At 38.5% G+C, this 15,621-nt stretch overlaps 1 protein-coding gene across 3 annotated transcripts in view; it reads right to left on the reverse strand.

The window, feature by feature from the left end:
- CSF2RA (colony stimulating factor 2 receptor alpha subunit) overlaps nt 1-15,621 on the reverse strand; it is a 16,011-nt gene continuing 390 nt past the window's right edge. The window contains exons 2-13 of one of the 3 annotated variants that reach the window (XM_040698994.2): nt 15,401-15,472; nt 15,018-15,108; nt 14,719-14,852; nt 12,641-12,767; nt 11,484-11,613; nt 11,206-11,375; nt 8,832-8,962; nt 5,710-5,748; nt 4,556-4,685; nt 4,020-4,113; nt 1,741-1,822; nt 1-913 (exon numbers count right to left, since the gene is read on the reverse strand). In XM_040698994.2, coding sequence (XP_040554928.1) covers nt 878-913; nt 1,741-1,822; nt 4,020-4,113; nt 4,556-4,685; nt 5,710-5,748; nt 8,832-8,962; nt 11,206-11,375; nt 11,484-11,613; nt 12,641-12,767; nt 14,719-14,852; nt 15,018-15,099 — 1,155 coding nt within the window. In that variant the 5' untranslated portion in view covers nt 15,100-15,108; nt 15,401-15,472 and the 3' untranslated portion in view covers nt 1-877. Of the gene's footprint in view, nt 914-1,740; nt 1,823-4,019; nt 4,114-4,555; nt 4,686-5,709; nt 5,749-8,831; nt 8,963-11,205; nt 11,376-11,483; nt 11,614-12,640; nt 12,768-14,718; nt 14,853-15,017; nt 15,109-15,204; nt 15,473-15,621 lie in introns of all 3 variants that reach the window. The other 2 variants (XM_046940855.1, NM_001312662.2) reach the window with 2 other exon arrangements.

Raw genomic sequence — 15,621 nt, forward strand, 5'->3', positions numbered from 1 at the left:
TCAGACAACAAAGTTCTTTTTATTGTGAGTGAAAGTGCTCAAAGGCTAATTCTGTTAAGAAGTGAAATGCCTGACCATTTTCTGTTTGAATATTAACATCACCTTAGAAGTCATGGTGAGCTTCCAGCATAACATCCTCAGGTAGGAACGGGTGGATGACTTACTTTCCAACCATCCAAACTGGGGAGTCAGATGACAAGACTATTCTGATATAACTCCAGCTCCAGAATGAGCTTTGTCTGGAATTAGACTTTTACTGGAGGGGGAATCTTTGTCTGTGCTCTCCTGTCTCCTGACCATACATAAGGATACACTGGTGATTTTTGTCTACCCTGTCCACCAGGACCGAAGAGCCTTGTCTGCAAACCTGTCAGTCAGCCACTCACTAGGATACATGGATTTAGTTTGTCCCAGGTACAGGTCTTTGCATTTGCCTTTGTTGAGCTTCATGAGGTTTCCATCAACCCATTTCTTCAGCAGGTCAAGGTCCCCCTGAATAGCTGGCCTGCCCTCTCAGTATACGCACTCTTACTATTTTTAATATGATTAAAAAAAAAAAAAGATATTATTTTTCCTTAGACAAATTGAAATGTAACTGAAACTTCTTGACTGAAATATTTAAATCATATTCACAAAATGGAAGATACCCAATAAGGACAGTTACCCAAACAGCTAAAGTAAGATGAAATTAAAAGAAAATACAAAGGCATTTCAAAAACTTACACATAAATAATCTTATCTCTTGGCAGAACTGCTTATACATTTTAATCCCTGACTTGCTGCAGAGTTGAATTGCCTGAACTAAAAAGTACACTTTCAGGTTCCTCATTTGTTTTTACTATTTTACTACTTCAGCAACTACTACAATTTGCTCAGTTTAAGATGTTACTGACTGTATTCTGCACTCCATAATCTGAAAGGAAAATTAAAACTTCTGTTAGTTTTATACACATGGCTAAGTTAACTTAACTTACGTATATGCAATTCTGAGAACATTTCAACTTTTTTGCATATTTTAAGGAAATATTTCACTTCTTTTTTTTTTCTTATCAGATAAGCTTTCCTTAGAAAGACAAAATATTGAAATTTCAACACCTCTGTAATGCTGACACATCATTTTTGGCCTGGCTTGAAAGTGAGTAGGGGGAAAGTGTGCTCTTCTCCAACACACTGTTCACATATAATTTCAAAAGAATTAGAACAAAAGGATTAACTTTTTTAAGGTATGTAACTAGATGAGTATACTTTGGCCTGAAGCTTAGCTAACTGAACAGGCCTTGAGTACAGATGTGTGCATGTCCCACTGGCAAAGTTCATCCTGCCCAGACAGAGAGAAGCAGCCAGACTAGGCTGTTTGTGAATCTGCTTATGGGACCAATGTTGGTGACAGTGTGATGCTGGTAAAGGCGCCCATGCCACTCTGTGTGACTGGCTGTCTCAGTCTCCTCTCTGCATGTTGGTACATGTGTGTGCCGTGTACTGGACCTACCAACACAAGCATTAACCCCTGTGCCCATTAGACTGCAACAGGAGAAACCCCCTGGGGGTAGACGAGTACTGCATTTGAATTCCCTTGACAAATTCCCTGCTGATTTTCTTTTGTAGTTCCTCAATATACGGCAAAGGAAAAGAGGTATTCTTTCTTTTAAGCTCTTTATCACTTAAACATTACCTCTAAACCTGCAGTAGAGTCTTAGTTCACATTTCATGCATTTAATATAAGATGGAAAGAAAGCCTACCTGTGGATTTATATCAGGCAGTCCATGAAATGGATTTTTTGGCTTTGGGATTTGTGGAAATGCTGCTTTCCAATAACCAGTCCTGGAATTCAAATGGAACAGAGTAAAAAAGAAAAATAAAGTATCCAGCATGTGTGAAAACCACTGCACCTTTGAACAAGGTCTTATCTTCCTCCTCCAGGGTAGAAGAGAAATGAAAATTGTATATTATCATTGCACAGAATGAATACATATGAGGAAAACACTAAGAATTTAGATGTTAATAATTTTCTTTTTGGTTAGATTCGAAATATTTATTTTCTTCTTTGAAATAGAAAGGAACTCACTGCTGTGATCATATTTAAGTCACTGCAACCAGTATAAAGTGAACATAAACATTTAAACAAGTGGGAAGAACAGCCTTCTCTGAATTACCGTATGTTTCTATACAAAGTGCATGATAAGGTAGACTAACCTTTTTCTTTCCATTTCTCTTGCATAATTTATTTCAGGAAGAAATGCAAATTTCTTATGTATTCTCAGATTAATTTAGCTTGCTAGGACAATTCTAATGAATGTTAAAAGATCTATACTGGTAAGTACAATCAGACTGTGTGTTTGTAATAAGTACATTTCAAGAAATCAAATATTTTGGCAGACAGCCTACATGTTGGTAAGCATGGCTTAAAAAAGCTGGTATCAGGAGAGGCTGTGGAAACTCAGGCTGTTGCAGGGAAGGCTAAGAGATGATTTCACTGTTCTGCACAGCACCCTGAGGAAGCAGGTGCCATGCTCTGTTCCTGAGAACCGACTGTTATGGAACAGATATCTTGAGTGAGATCACAGGACATGTGCAGAACAACCAGGAGATCAGGCCCAGCCAGCATGGGTTCATGAAAGGCAAGTCCTGCTTGACCAAACTGATCTCCTATGACTGAGTGACCTGCCTGACATAGTCTACCTAGACTTCAGCAAAGCCTTTGACATTGGCTTGTACAGGTACACACTTCACTGGATAGAGAACTGACTGGGAGGCCGAGCCCAGGGAGTGATGCTGAATGGAGTTAAATCCATCTGGCAACTAGTCATGAGTGGTGTTCCCTGGGTGATGGTACTGGGGCCTGTCCTGTTTAATATCTTTATTGATGACTTGGATGAGGAGATTAAGTGTACCCTCAGTAAGTCTGCAGATAACACCAAGTTGGCAGGAAGTGTCGATCTGCCCTTCAGAGGGATCTGGACAGGCTGGATTGCTGGACTGAAGCCAAGGGATGAAGTTCAACCAGACCAAGTGCTAGGTCCTGCACTTCAGCCACAACAACCCCAAGCAATGCTGCAGGCTTGGGGCATAGGAGCTGGAAGACTGTGTGGATGAAAAAGACCTGGGGGTATTGGTCGACACTCAGCTGAACATGAGCCAGAAGTGTGCCCAAGTGGCCAAGAAGACCAATGGCATCTTGGCTTGTATCAGAAATAGTGCTGCCAGCAGGAGTGGGGAAGTGATCATCCTTCTGTACTCAGCCATGGTGAGGGCGCACCTTGAGTGTTGTGTTCAGTTTTGGGCCTCTCACTACAGGAAAGACATTGAAACCCTGGAGCATGTACAGAGAAGAGCAACAATGCTGTTGAGGGGTCTGGAGATCAAGTCTTGAGAGGAGCAGCTTAGGGAACTGGGATTGTTTAGTCTGGAGAAGAGGAAGCTCAGAGGAGACCTTATTGCTCTCTACAACTGCCTGAAGGGAGGTGTGGTGAGGTGGGGGTTGGCCTCTTCTCCCATATAACCAGCAATAGGATGAGAGGGAATGGCCTCAAGTTGAGTGAGGGGATGTTGAGCTTGGAATTAGGTTTCTTTTCCAAAAGAGTGCTGAGGTGCTCGAACAGGCTACCCAGGGAGGTGGTTGAGTCACAGTCCTCAGAGATGTTCAAGAAACATGTAGATGTGGTACTAAGGGACTTGGTTTAGTGGAGAAATATTAGTGGTAGGTGTACAGCTGGACTAGATGATCTTAGAGATCTTTTCTCAACCGTAATGACTCTATGATTCTGTGTAAGTGATGGAACATAATTAACTTTCTTGCCATGTTAACAGTAGAGGCTCTTGAAAAAAATGTATGCGTCATCCAAAGAGAGACTTTAGGTATCACAATTATAATGTCTGCCTTGAGAACACCCCTTTGTTTTGGCTTCTATTAGGTTGTGAATGAAAATGTGTTTGGAGACACCTCTGCATAATTTGTTTAAGAACTACAGATGCTTCACACATTCACACAAAATAAAATAAAAGTATAAATTCTATATACCTTTTGCAGAAGAAAACTGTAAAGATAGCTGCTAAGAGTGTTGCAACTGCCACTACAGGTAAAATCCATACTGAAGAAGAAATTTCTTCGTTTCCTGAAAGAGCAACAGTCACGAATCATTATTGTTAACAAAAAGCACTAGATGTACAGCTGTGTCAAACACATACTCCAAATGGTGAATGTAGCCAGAGGTCCAAAAGGCTTCTTCTGGAACAAAATGCAACTCTTTTTTCTTTTAGCATTTTAGCTGTACATTTTTCCAGGAGAGATTAACACCAAACCTGTTTGTTAGTCCTCAGCGCTAAGCAGGTATGATGCATTACAGTTTCAAACGTACGGCTTTCTTAATAGATTTCCAAAATTAGAATGTTGAGAGATGAACTAATTCTCTCTCTCCTTCTCAGTAATGTGGAATGAAACAAAATGCTTACATATACTTTATATTTTTCTTTGTCTGTAAGTGCACAGCCATGTGTGAGGTAGATAGGTCTTAGCTGGGGGAAGCATAAGTCAGGGTAAAGATTTTTTATTCTTACCAAACTCAACAGCTTCACTCCACTCCCCCCAGTCTTCGCTCACTTCACAATTATGGCCAGCTGCTCTTATTTTCACCACGTTCTTCTTTTTCATGTTGGGATTTTGAATTATGTAGCTTGTACTCGTTTCCTAAGCAAAAAGACAAAATCACAATTAGTCTGAGTTTTTCATTGTTGAATGTCTAGATGTTGACAATGTGCAAGCTGCGTTTACCAGTGAGAGTTTTTGAGGTATGGGAGAATTGCTTGTTAGGTCAGACTGCTGCTTTGGAGCAAAAAATATATGCTTGTTTTTTAAGTATCAAGTATGTATGTATGTATGTGTGTATCCTTTCAAATATAGCCTATCACTCCATGAATTTTGCTGTGTAGAACTTTCAACTTTTCAACTTTTACATGTTGACCTGTAATTTCTTATGAAATTACAGAATCAGTAACTGATTTATTTACGATTTCCCTTGCTACATTTACAGAAGCAGAAAAATATCTTGAATTGTCTCGTATTAATGCTGCTGAAATTCTATAATGCAAAGAATAAACCATCTGCATGTAGCTCATATTACTATCTTTGTAATAGGGCTCCTTAGGACAAACAAAAGCTCCACAACCTTATAAAATAAAAAGACTGCAGTACTTAGTTGTACTAGAACTTCCCAAAACATACTCTCTCTTGGATACTTTCAGAATAGGGGTGGGATGTGCAGGCTGCACTGAGTAGAAGAAGGTGCAGCATACCTGCAGAACAGGCCCCATTCCAAAGGGCTTTTTTTTCAGTCTCTGTGTTCACATAAGTTGAATTAAATTCCTAGGAGGAGTTTTCTCAGTGCCTCCTTTCCCTTCTGTTACTAATGTGTACCTTCAAATCCTGGTCCAAACATTTGAGAGAAAGAAGGAATAGTGTAATATAAAATTGAAGGTTTTACAAAATAGTTACAGAACAGTATCTTTAAATGGAATATCACACATCTCTTTGAATGTGTGATAAGTGACACAAATATCCCAGTTATTTAGCTGTTAGATGCATTTAAGAAACTCAAAAATAAGAATACTGTAAAGCATAGAACTAACACTAAATGCAATTATGTGCTATTTACTTTTCACAATTGACTATGAAACTGACATATACTGCTGATAAATAGAAAAAGCAAACTTACTTTTATATAACTTTGACTGGTCCACTCTGCAGAGTTACCCTGTAAATCGAGAGAAACCTTTTGTTTTTATGATTGCCTTTTTTTTTTTTTTTTGTTAAGATAGTTATTTTAATCAACTATCACCTTTCTCTGTGTTACTATCTTATCGACTTGGCAGTTTGTTTTGAAGAACTAGTAATTTACTTAATACTTAATTTCTGATATGTGATTCAACTGCGATGCCAAGTTTATATAGTAACCAATTCTTCCATGGAAAAGTATTTGTATTCCTTACCACTAGAGCTGAGAAATTTCAGATTGGTGATTGAACTGAAACACAACCGAAAAAAAAACCTGGTCTGAACGCAAACAGTAACTTTATTCTTACACACCAGAAAAAGCCTTTAAGATCACAGAATCATAGAATGATTTCAGTTGGAAGGGACCTTTAAGAACACCTTGTTCCAACCCCTGCTGTAGGCAGGGACACCTCCCTCTAGACCAGGTTGCTCAAAGCCCCATCCAGCCAGGCCTTGAATGTTTCCAGGGAGGGGGCACCTACAACCTCACTGGGCAACCTGTTCCAGTGTCTCACCACTTTCACAGGAAATAATTTCTTCCTCATATCTGGTCTAAAGCTACCATCCTCCAGTTTAAAGCCATTTCCCCTATCGCTACAAGCCCTCAAAAAAAGTCCCTCCCCAGATTTCCTGTAGGTCCCCTTCTGGTGCTGGAAGGCTGCCATAACGTCTCCTTGGAGCCTCCTCCATGCTGAAAAGCCCCAGCTCTCTCAACCTGCCCACATAAGAGCTGCAGCCTTCTGGTTGCCTTTGTGGTCCTCCTCTGGACCCACTCCAACAGCTCAATGTCCTCCTTGTGCAGGGGGCCCCAGAACTGGATGCAGTACTGCAGATGGGGTCTCACAAGAGCAGAGTAGAGGGGCAGAATCGCCTCCCTGACCTGCTGGTCACACTTCTCTTGATGCAACCCAGGATACAGTTGGCCTTCTGGGCTGCAAGAGCACGCTGCTGGCTCATGTTGAATCTTTCATCAACAGTTACCACCAAATCCCTCTCCACAGGGCTGTTCTCATTCTCCGCTCAACCTGTTTCTGTCTTTGGGATTGCCTCGACTCAGGTGCAGACCTGACACTTCACCTTGTTGAACTTCATGAGATAAGCTTTTCTTTTTAAATCTATTGTTTATATCATATAAAACGCAAAACACTATGCTTAATTGTAAATGCTAAGCAAGTGCTGTTCCTTTTCCCTCAGATGAAATCGTTCAGAAGAGACTTGGGTTCACAGATATTTCAGGGTTCCCTCCATCTACATTTCTTCAGAAAAAAAAAAAAAAAATCCCATATCTCTTTTGTGTAGGTATAATGACTACTATATAGCATAATGACCACATGCAACTAATGATTGGCAGGCTATATCAGCATCTCTACTAGCCTGTGGGTTTGGAGTTTTTTGTTTGCTTGTTTTTAATTACTTTGAGTCTTGTTTTTTTCCTCTATAAAACAAGATGAAATTAAATCACATATTTCTTCAGAAAATATTTGTACATGTGCTGTACACACGCTCATGTGGCACCTGTTCATGTGTTGCAAAGCATGTTGCTGTACAAGAGAACAGGTCCTTGAATCCCTAAAGCGGCTAGCTTTAGCAGAGGGGGAAAATGGAATCATATAATCTCCCTTTAGTGCTTTTACTGATATCAGTATGAGAAAGAAAGACAATCACAGAATTAAAGAACCATGGGGATTGGAAGGGACATCTGGAGGCCATCCAGTCCACCCTCTCTGCTAAGCAGGTTCCCTACATCAGGCCACACAAGTAGGCATCCAGGTGGGTTTTGAACATCTCCAGGGAAGGAGACTCCACAACTCCTGTGAGCACGTTCATGGTCACTGTGTTATCCTTTTCGTTTTCTCTTAATGCAAGTAATTTTAAGTTGTAAAAATAAAGTTTCAAAGTTGACTGTAACACAAATATATGTTGGTTGCAGTATATTAGCAATGCAATATTTCTCTGTAGAACAATATAAGCAAAATCTTGCTCTCACTTTATACCTCGCAATTGGAAAGCAATACATTTTGCAATGCAGTAATTGCTGGACTTTGATGAAATTAGTAACGTGAAAACTGCTGATACTTACTAAGAAACACTAGGCAATTCAGACAGCATATAAATTGAATATTCTTTGAAACCTGATATTAATCATGTTAAAAAATAAAGAATTCTGTATTGCTTTACTGTAATTTTATGTCAAAATCACACAGAGCTCATTATAAAGATTTCTTTGCTACAAAGGCAAAGGGATTCGAAGAAGCCAGAAAGCTTTGTAGCAGCAATCATCTGGGATCATCTGTGAATTGGCAAACCGCCTCCAGACCCAGCTCCGAACAGCAACTACAGAGAAGGGCAGCGTCAGCCGCCCAGTGGCCGCCTGGCTGCAGTACAGGCATGCTGTTCCTCCTGGTCGCCATCAGCCACCTTTCGGTCGCCTGCCGAAGTTCTGCCACTGGTATTGTGTGCCTACTCTCCTTCCAGCGGGACCCCTCAGTCTCTCACTCTGTGTGTATATCTATATGTATGCTTTCTCTCTCATTTGTTTTCTTTTACTTAAGATTATACATCTTCAGCTGCTATGATACCCAGTAAGCTAGTTACATTTTGAACGTACAGAAATTTCAGCCTCTTCCATCCATTCATACTGTTTAACCAAATCACCATTTCTTCACCCTGTATTTGCAGCCCAGCTCTGTCCTATCACAGAGATGCAGTCACCACTGAAAAGAAGTAAGCCTCAGCAAAAAAAAAAAAAAAAAAAAAAGTACTTTTTCCGAGTTCTGTGACAGCCAAATCTGTAATATGTTCAAGCTGTGATTAACAATCCTTCTCCTCTTAGTCCCACATACTCACAGACACTGAGCGTATCTTCAGCAATATGTTACTCAGGAGAAGAGGGATAAAATGGAGCAGTACAGCTTCACAAGGTGCAAGAAAGGCACGACAATGGAAAATAATGCTGCATATGAGGAAGTCTACACAATATGAGAGATTTTCTTTTTACCCATGTGTATTAGAAAATGTAAAAATGTGCATCAATGTTTAACACAGTCTAGAAATTCCTCTTACCTTAGATGTTATTTTTACTTCATATTTAAAACACCTGCCTTTGTTAGAGTGATTTATTTGGGGTCGTTGCCATTGAATCGTGCAAGAACTGTTACAACTGACAGTGACATTTGATGGAGGCATGAGTTTTTCTGAAATTATAAATTCAAGAATTCAAATATTTAAAATCACTTAATAGTTTTTGATTAGACTTAAAAAAAAAAAAAAAAAGAGCAATTGTGGGTAACATTTCTGTGAAGAAATAGACTTATTTACATTTATTTTTCTTGAGCACTCTGTTAGAAGACCAGAGTTCTCTATATCCTGTCTCCAGGAAAAGAAGCAGGGACAAAGCCAAGGAATGTGGTTCAGGGAGAGCAATCCGATGTTAATCATAATGTAAGAATTCTGAAGGTTATTTCATTCTTTAAACTTTCTCACTTGACTCTTCTGGGACATGACTATATGGCTTGCTTGGTGTTATGAACCAAGCAGCTTATTTCTCCTCCAAAAATAACCATACAGGTTGAAGAATGGCACTTCAGTTTTAAGAATCTGGAACTTCAGAGATCTCTCCTACTTTCACAAATGCAGGCAAAAGTATGGATACTTCTGTATTTTGATCATACCCTAGGACTTAATATCTATTGTAACAGCAAAAGACAAGCAGACACTGATGACTAAAAGAGTGATAAAATGATAATAGAGGGAATGGTTTCAGTTAGACTATCTTTCATCAGTCTTTACAGACAGGACTGGCCTGTTTGTGATGGGCCGTTTGGCCAAGAAGCAGTCTTACTTCATCTCTCTGTGTAATAGTACAGCTTACCTCCTTTTCTTTGTAGAATGAAGCTTTGTTTGTCTTTGGTGGCAATATCAAAGCAGTGGAGCTTTGCCAACAGTAAAAGTAATTTCATCATATGTGAAAGCACATATGGAAACTTGGGTTGTTTTGAACACATACTCATTTCTTTAGTTAAGGGTATGTTTTCCATGTATGGTATCCTCACTAGCAAAGTGGAGGAGTAATTGCTCAAATAGGCTTATCCCAAAAGATCTCTTTGGTTGAAATGTCTCTGGCCATCACTGAAAAAGACAGCAGTGTGAAATGCCATCTCCTAAATTTCATCAATGTATATGTAACTCAAGTAGATTGCTAAAAAATGCTGAGAAGGTCTACAGCTGTGAAGCTTCCTTGATTATTTTCTTCATGGCTCTTTCACTCAGGTAATTCATTTTCTTGAAAAAGACACAGTCTCTCACTTTTGATTCTAGGAATACAGGTGAGACCGTGTACTTTTACAGATGATAAAGGAACTGACCTTGAATGGAAGAACTGCTGATGCATACCATGTATTTCTCCCAGCAAAATGTTTATGCTGCACAATACATGTCAAGTAATGGAGTTATTCCATATAAGAAAGGATGGAAAAGTAGCAGCTACAAAGAAAACCTTGGTCCAAAGCAATAATGTTTTGGGAAGTTAAACAAGGAGGAAGTCTGAAGGTCACTGAAAAAAATACTAAATAAATAATAGTTATGATATATTTTTCAAAGGACCAGGGAGCTGGAAACACCAGTCAGAATAAATGATTCAGAGCAATTAGAAAAGGAGGGCATATACTACCCCTTTTGTCATCGCAAGGATAGTAAGTGAAAAGAGACTTCAGGTCTTGCCTGTATGGATACCACTCTAAAGAAAAAAATATTATGTCCAACAATGCTGGTAAATGAGTAAATGCGTTCTGAAATGAAATATAGAAAGTCCATAAAATGAAAATGGTTACAGATTCTATGGGGAGTAAACTGAAGTTAAATTCTGCAGCCAGAAATAAACACAGAAATAAGATAATTTTTAACAGCTTTAAATATAATAGAAAATAGTGTGGAGTTTTTTAGAGAAAGCATTTACAAAGTCGGTGTTCACCATCTTTAGGATAATAATCAGCTAAATGAGTTGACAGACTGGGCAACGCATTTCACCTTGGCTGCACAAGTGAAGATAGAACTAGAGATTTCAGTGAGAATTTTGGAACTCTGGTACCAACATCCAATGGATTTGAAAGTCTGCACGGTTTTTAGGTAAATGACACTCAAGCCATAAAATCCTCATTCTCAATGTAAGAATTGTTAGGATGGTCAGACTTCTCCTAACAGTTATTTCAGAATGTTACTGTTTCCTCTTGTGGTCCATTTTTGAACTATATTTTTTGCCAGCATTGAGAATAAGACCAAATCTTTTCAGAAAACAGGAAAAACTGTTATGTGGGGAGACAATTCTGTCTGAGTTCAGGCTCGGTCTCAGGGATAAATGCTTATCCCTTATTATTATATAATTATATAATTATCCCTTATGCAAAAATAGAAATAAAACAAAGATAAATTATTTACTCACCGATCTTATATAGTTGAATATACGTGTCGTAGAACTGGATCAGGGAGTTTTTGCTAGACCCATTCACCAAAAAGTAAGATTTCTCTATCTTCACGTTTTTGAATGTACATCCCACATGTCTTCCATTTTCATCTTTAATGTAGAGCTCACATTCCATTACATCACCACCTCTAGAGATAGCATAACATATATATATATATATATATCAAGGAGTTTTAGTTAAATGCGGGTACTGTGATGTGTTAAGTGAGAATTCAAGACTCAAGAAGACCTCTTACCTCGAGTTCTGCCAGTAGAGAAAATATTGGGTATCTCCTGGAGCATTCCTGCCTGCCTGCCAAGTGCAGTTCATGAGAGAAAGGTCATAAATCACACAGGAGAAGTTCTCAATGACTGATCCATTAATGCCTGCAAACACAGCAGTGTCCATTATCAGAAAAAAATATGTGGACTGCTCCAAGCTGGAGGATCTTGGCACATGCTTAGATACAGCAAATACCTGCAACTCCAGACAATTATCATTTTAATTAGGAATGATAAATTTCATTTTACGTAGATGCATTGGAAGATATTTAGACTGACAGATCTTGTGAAGAATCCGTTGTAGCTACGTCCTCCAAAGATATGACTGAAGTTGTATATGATAGGATTAGGCTACATGAAGACAAGGCTGCCATAATGCAGGCTGAGACCTAAAGTGGCCACCTCTGTTCCTTGAATTATTCTGATTTCTGAGATTAACATCACTTCACCAGATCAGAAACACTACAAATAACTCTTTAACTCCTAGCCCCAACAAAGGCTAATAAGGAGAATAAATGTGTCTTTTTAAAAGAAAGGGTGACTTAGCCCTCCTTTTATAAGGAAACAGCAATTTCTTTGAGCTTGATGAGACAGGAAGTAGCATCATTTTGTATATTCCAATTCCATGTTACTTAAATGAGCAAATAGTGTATCTCATTATCTCAACACTCTCATATCTGTTATTCCTCTCATATAAAAAGGGACAAATACTGTCAGACCTTTTGTTATCGCAGATTGGACATGACAAAGTGACACCATGAGTTATGCTGTTAGAGAATTCAAGGTGTCACATACTTCTTGAGGAAGAATTTAAAAACTACAGCCACAAACTTGTTTCAACTTGATTTTGAATAATACAGAAAAATGAAGCTAATAAAACATTCAGAAGAGAAGTTGCAATTAAGAAAATGTCACCAAGCAAGACATTAACCAAGGGCAAAACATTTACTGAGTTTCCTACAAGTTGTAGGAAAATATTTTACTTGTCCAACAAACATTGTCATAAGGATGTGAACAAGAAATTATCCATTTCCAGAAAATAGAAGAACTAAGGAAGGAAGCATTTCGTGGTTTTTTTTACACTCATACCATTAGAAGTATGCAAATCCTTTCCCAAAGTCTAGTGCATTACCTTGAGGAATATACTTGCATGTGACTGAGTATGTACTGTTGGTGCCCTCTGCTGTAACTGAAAAGTTTGCCCCGTTGTGCAGAGGAAATGCTAGATCTGTTCCAATGACGCAATTTGTGTTCTTTTCCTGAAAAAAATGACATTCAGGTGGTGAATTTTTCACTTTTTCAACTAATGGCTTATGTAACACTCCCTGTAGAAAGCTGGTGCTTTCTTTGTAACAGTGGGTCCACTACTAGAGTGAAGTAGGCACTGATATCTCCCTGAGACAAAGAGCTCCCTTCCTAGAAATTTTGGATAATGAACCTTGATCGGCATAAGGTGAAGACTTTGATGCCTCCCTTCAGAAAATCTGATGACAGAGTAGTGTGAAGAATAGGAACTCTTCCTCTCTTTCCATCTGTAGCATACAAAACCTTTTGAACCTCCTCAAAATGAAGCATATGTTCTTTCATAAAAATCAACAGATGGCTTTAATGTACTTTTTTTCTCCTTTCAAAGACAAAAGGAGATATCCCACAAATGACTGCTTGGGTAAGGAGATGGCTTGAAGTTAATCTCTAGTAATATTAGATTTCTTAATGTTAGCAGCCAATTTGAACAAATCATGTAAATGCCTTGTCTATTTAGTGGTAAAGGACGCAGATGTTTGTATCTAAGATTCATAGGGTACATTTTCTCCTGGCAGCACCTGTACGTCTCTAGTGGCTTCTATCAGAGTTTTGAAGACTAAGGTTTCCATGCTTAGATAGCTGAAATGAGGGTAACAGGACTCTATTCTAATCTGTGATCATTGATGCAGATTCTAGAACTACATGGAGTATTAAAGGATTCCTCAGAAGTTAGACTTCTGGAAACTGCTTACAGAAACAGTAAATATGGTATATATTTTGCATATTGACACAGCAGCATAGCATAAAATGCTTATTCTTTATCTGTGCAAAAAAGGGTGTAAAAACCAATATTTTCTGATACAGTTCCCATTCCTGAACCGTACGTTAGAGATAATGTAATCAGTCTGATGCACAAGAGATATTGACCAAATAGACTGTGACATTACTGCAGCTTTGGTGTATAGAGGAAGAGAATTTGGTGAATACTGGAGTAATGTATGTATTCAGAAAAAAAATATTCCCAAGAGAACAACTTCATGACTTGCTTTGAAGAACCTGTCCGTCTTCAAAAGAAAATCTACTCTGGTTAATACATGTAGTAATTACAAAACAGGGAAAAGTTTAGCTTGCCATCTTCTCTGTGTAAGAACTGAAAACAGACTAAACCAGACAAAGAAGTTATCTTTCCGTAAAGTCAGAACACTGTCCAAGTAATCCATTCTGAGTTCCATGTCATAAATATATGTATCTTATTTCTCTTTTTTAGCTATGCATATAGGTTTCCTGTTCTCTTGAGATAAGATGGGCATCTGGAACATGCTGTTCTGCATAGTGAATGAAAATGAAAGTAAATGCCTTCCAAGAATGTCTAGCTACAGAGCTGCTGGTTGCTCAGGCCCTTTTTTTTTTTTTTTCCTAGGTCTTGGTTCAGTTTGTCTATTCAAATGCGCCTGCTATGTTTGAAATACACACAGATAACCTGCTTGGATTCCGGGAGCCACTCCAGAAACACTGTTCCTTCACAAACTTCAATGTCACATGAGTCTCATTTCTGAGCTACACTATAGTTCCAATGCCACTGAACGCTTACTGAAGTCAGTCAGTCAGAGCACATGTATCTAACTCAATTTCTCCTCTATATGTGAAAATTCTCATCTATATAGCATGAGAACCCTCTCACTGAAGTTTCTTTGAAACCAGGAAAAGAGGCAGTCTTATGCTTCAGTCTTATCAAGATCCTGGTTCCACAATAGTCCTCACAGGGCAAGAATTTCATGAGAATTGTCAGAGGATAGACACATATCAGTATCAAGATAGGCCTCAATAAAAACTAAAAAGAATGGTGAAAACGCAGACTATCTTATTCTTACCAGGACTATCTTTTTTCAGTTACTTAAGAATATGAAGGAAAAAGAATAAAGTGTCGTGACTTATCTCTGTTGATACTTTATATAGAAAATTTACCTGTATATTGACCACTTCATTTCCTACTGCCATAGAGCATTGGTACTTAGTGAAATTCATGGTGCTGATCCAACTCAGTTCTGTTTTCCACCAATTCAGCATCAAATTTTGGATGGGTGAGTGTGACATCTCCCCTGAAATTATTACATAATTTAGGATCAGTTAAGTTCAGATTTTTGTGGTACAGAGGTTACTACTTACCAGAGCTAAGACAAAAGGCAACTGGAGGATAAATATGTCTAAAGAAAAGCATATTACACTTCACTTAAGAAGATATCTCCAGGACGTGTTCGACTTACAGTTTGTGCACTGCCAGTCATACGTCTGGGCAACCAGCAGCATCCACTGTGTCATGAAGATGAGTCCAAGACAAGCAAGCATCTTTTCTTCCTTGAAGACAGAAAGCAGCAAAAATTGTCAAATATGACAGATGTCAGAGGAAACCTCTCCCCTCTGAATTGGTCTGGTCTGATCTGCTCATTTTACCTGCTTCCAAACTATCTGCCAATCTCAATTCTTGAGCAAGGAAAGACTATATGGACATTTCAAACAGCCAGAGAATCTTTAAAATGGATGGTAACAAGATCAACAAAGTTGTTTTTCACTGCAGCAAAATAATTTGTGTGATGATTTATAAAGCTGTTGATTTCGGAACCACTCCAGAAATTCTATGTACATTCACCTGATGACTGCTGTCTTCAGGTCTAAAGATTATCTATCACGATGAGTAGACCTCAAGCATGTGGGTAAACAGCTGCAAACAGAAAATATCAGAATTTGTCACAGCAATATCAATTAGCTCTAGATACTCAGTGATCAGTATATTAAGTTTGGTGAGGGTGTTAGCTCAGTTAGTGTACTTCCAAGTGTATTTTTTAGTATACACGCATAAAAGTGGATCTA

Source organism: Gallus gallus, chromosome 1 (assembly GCF_016699485.2).
Source record: "Gallus gallus isolate bGalGal1 chromosome 1, bGalGal1.mat.broiler.GRCg7b, whole genome shotgun sequence".
Lineage (NCBI taxonomy): Eukaryota > Metazoa > Chordata > Aves > Galliformes > Phasianidae > Gallus > Gallus gallus.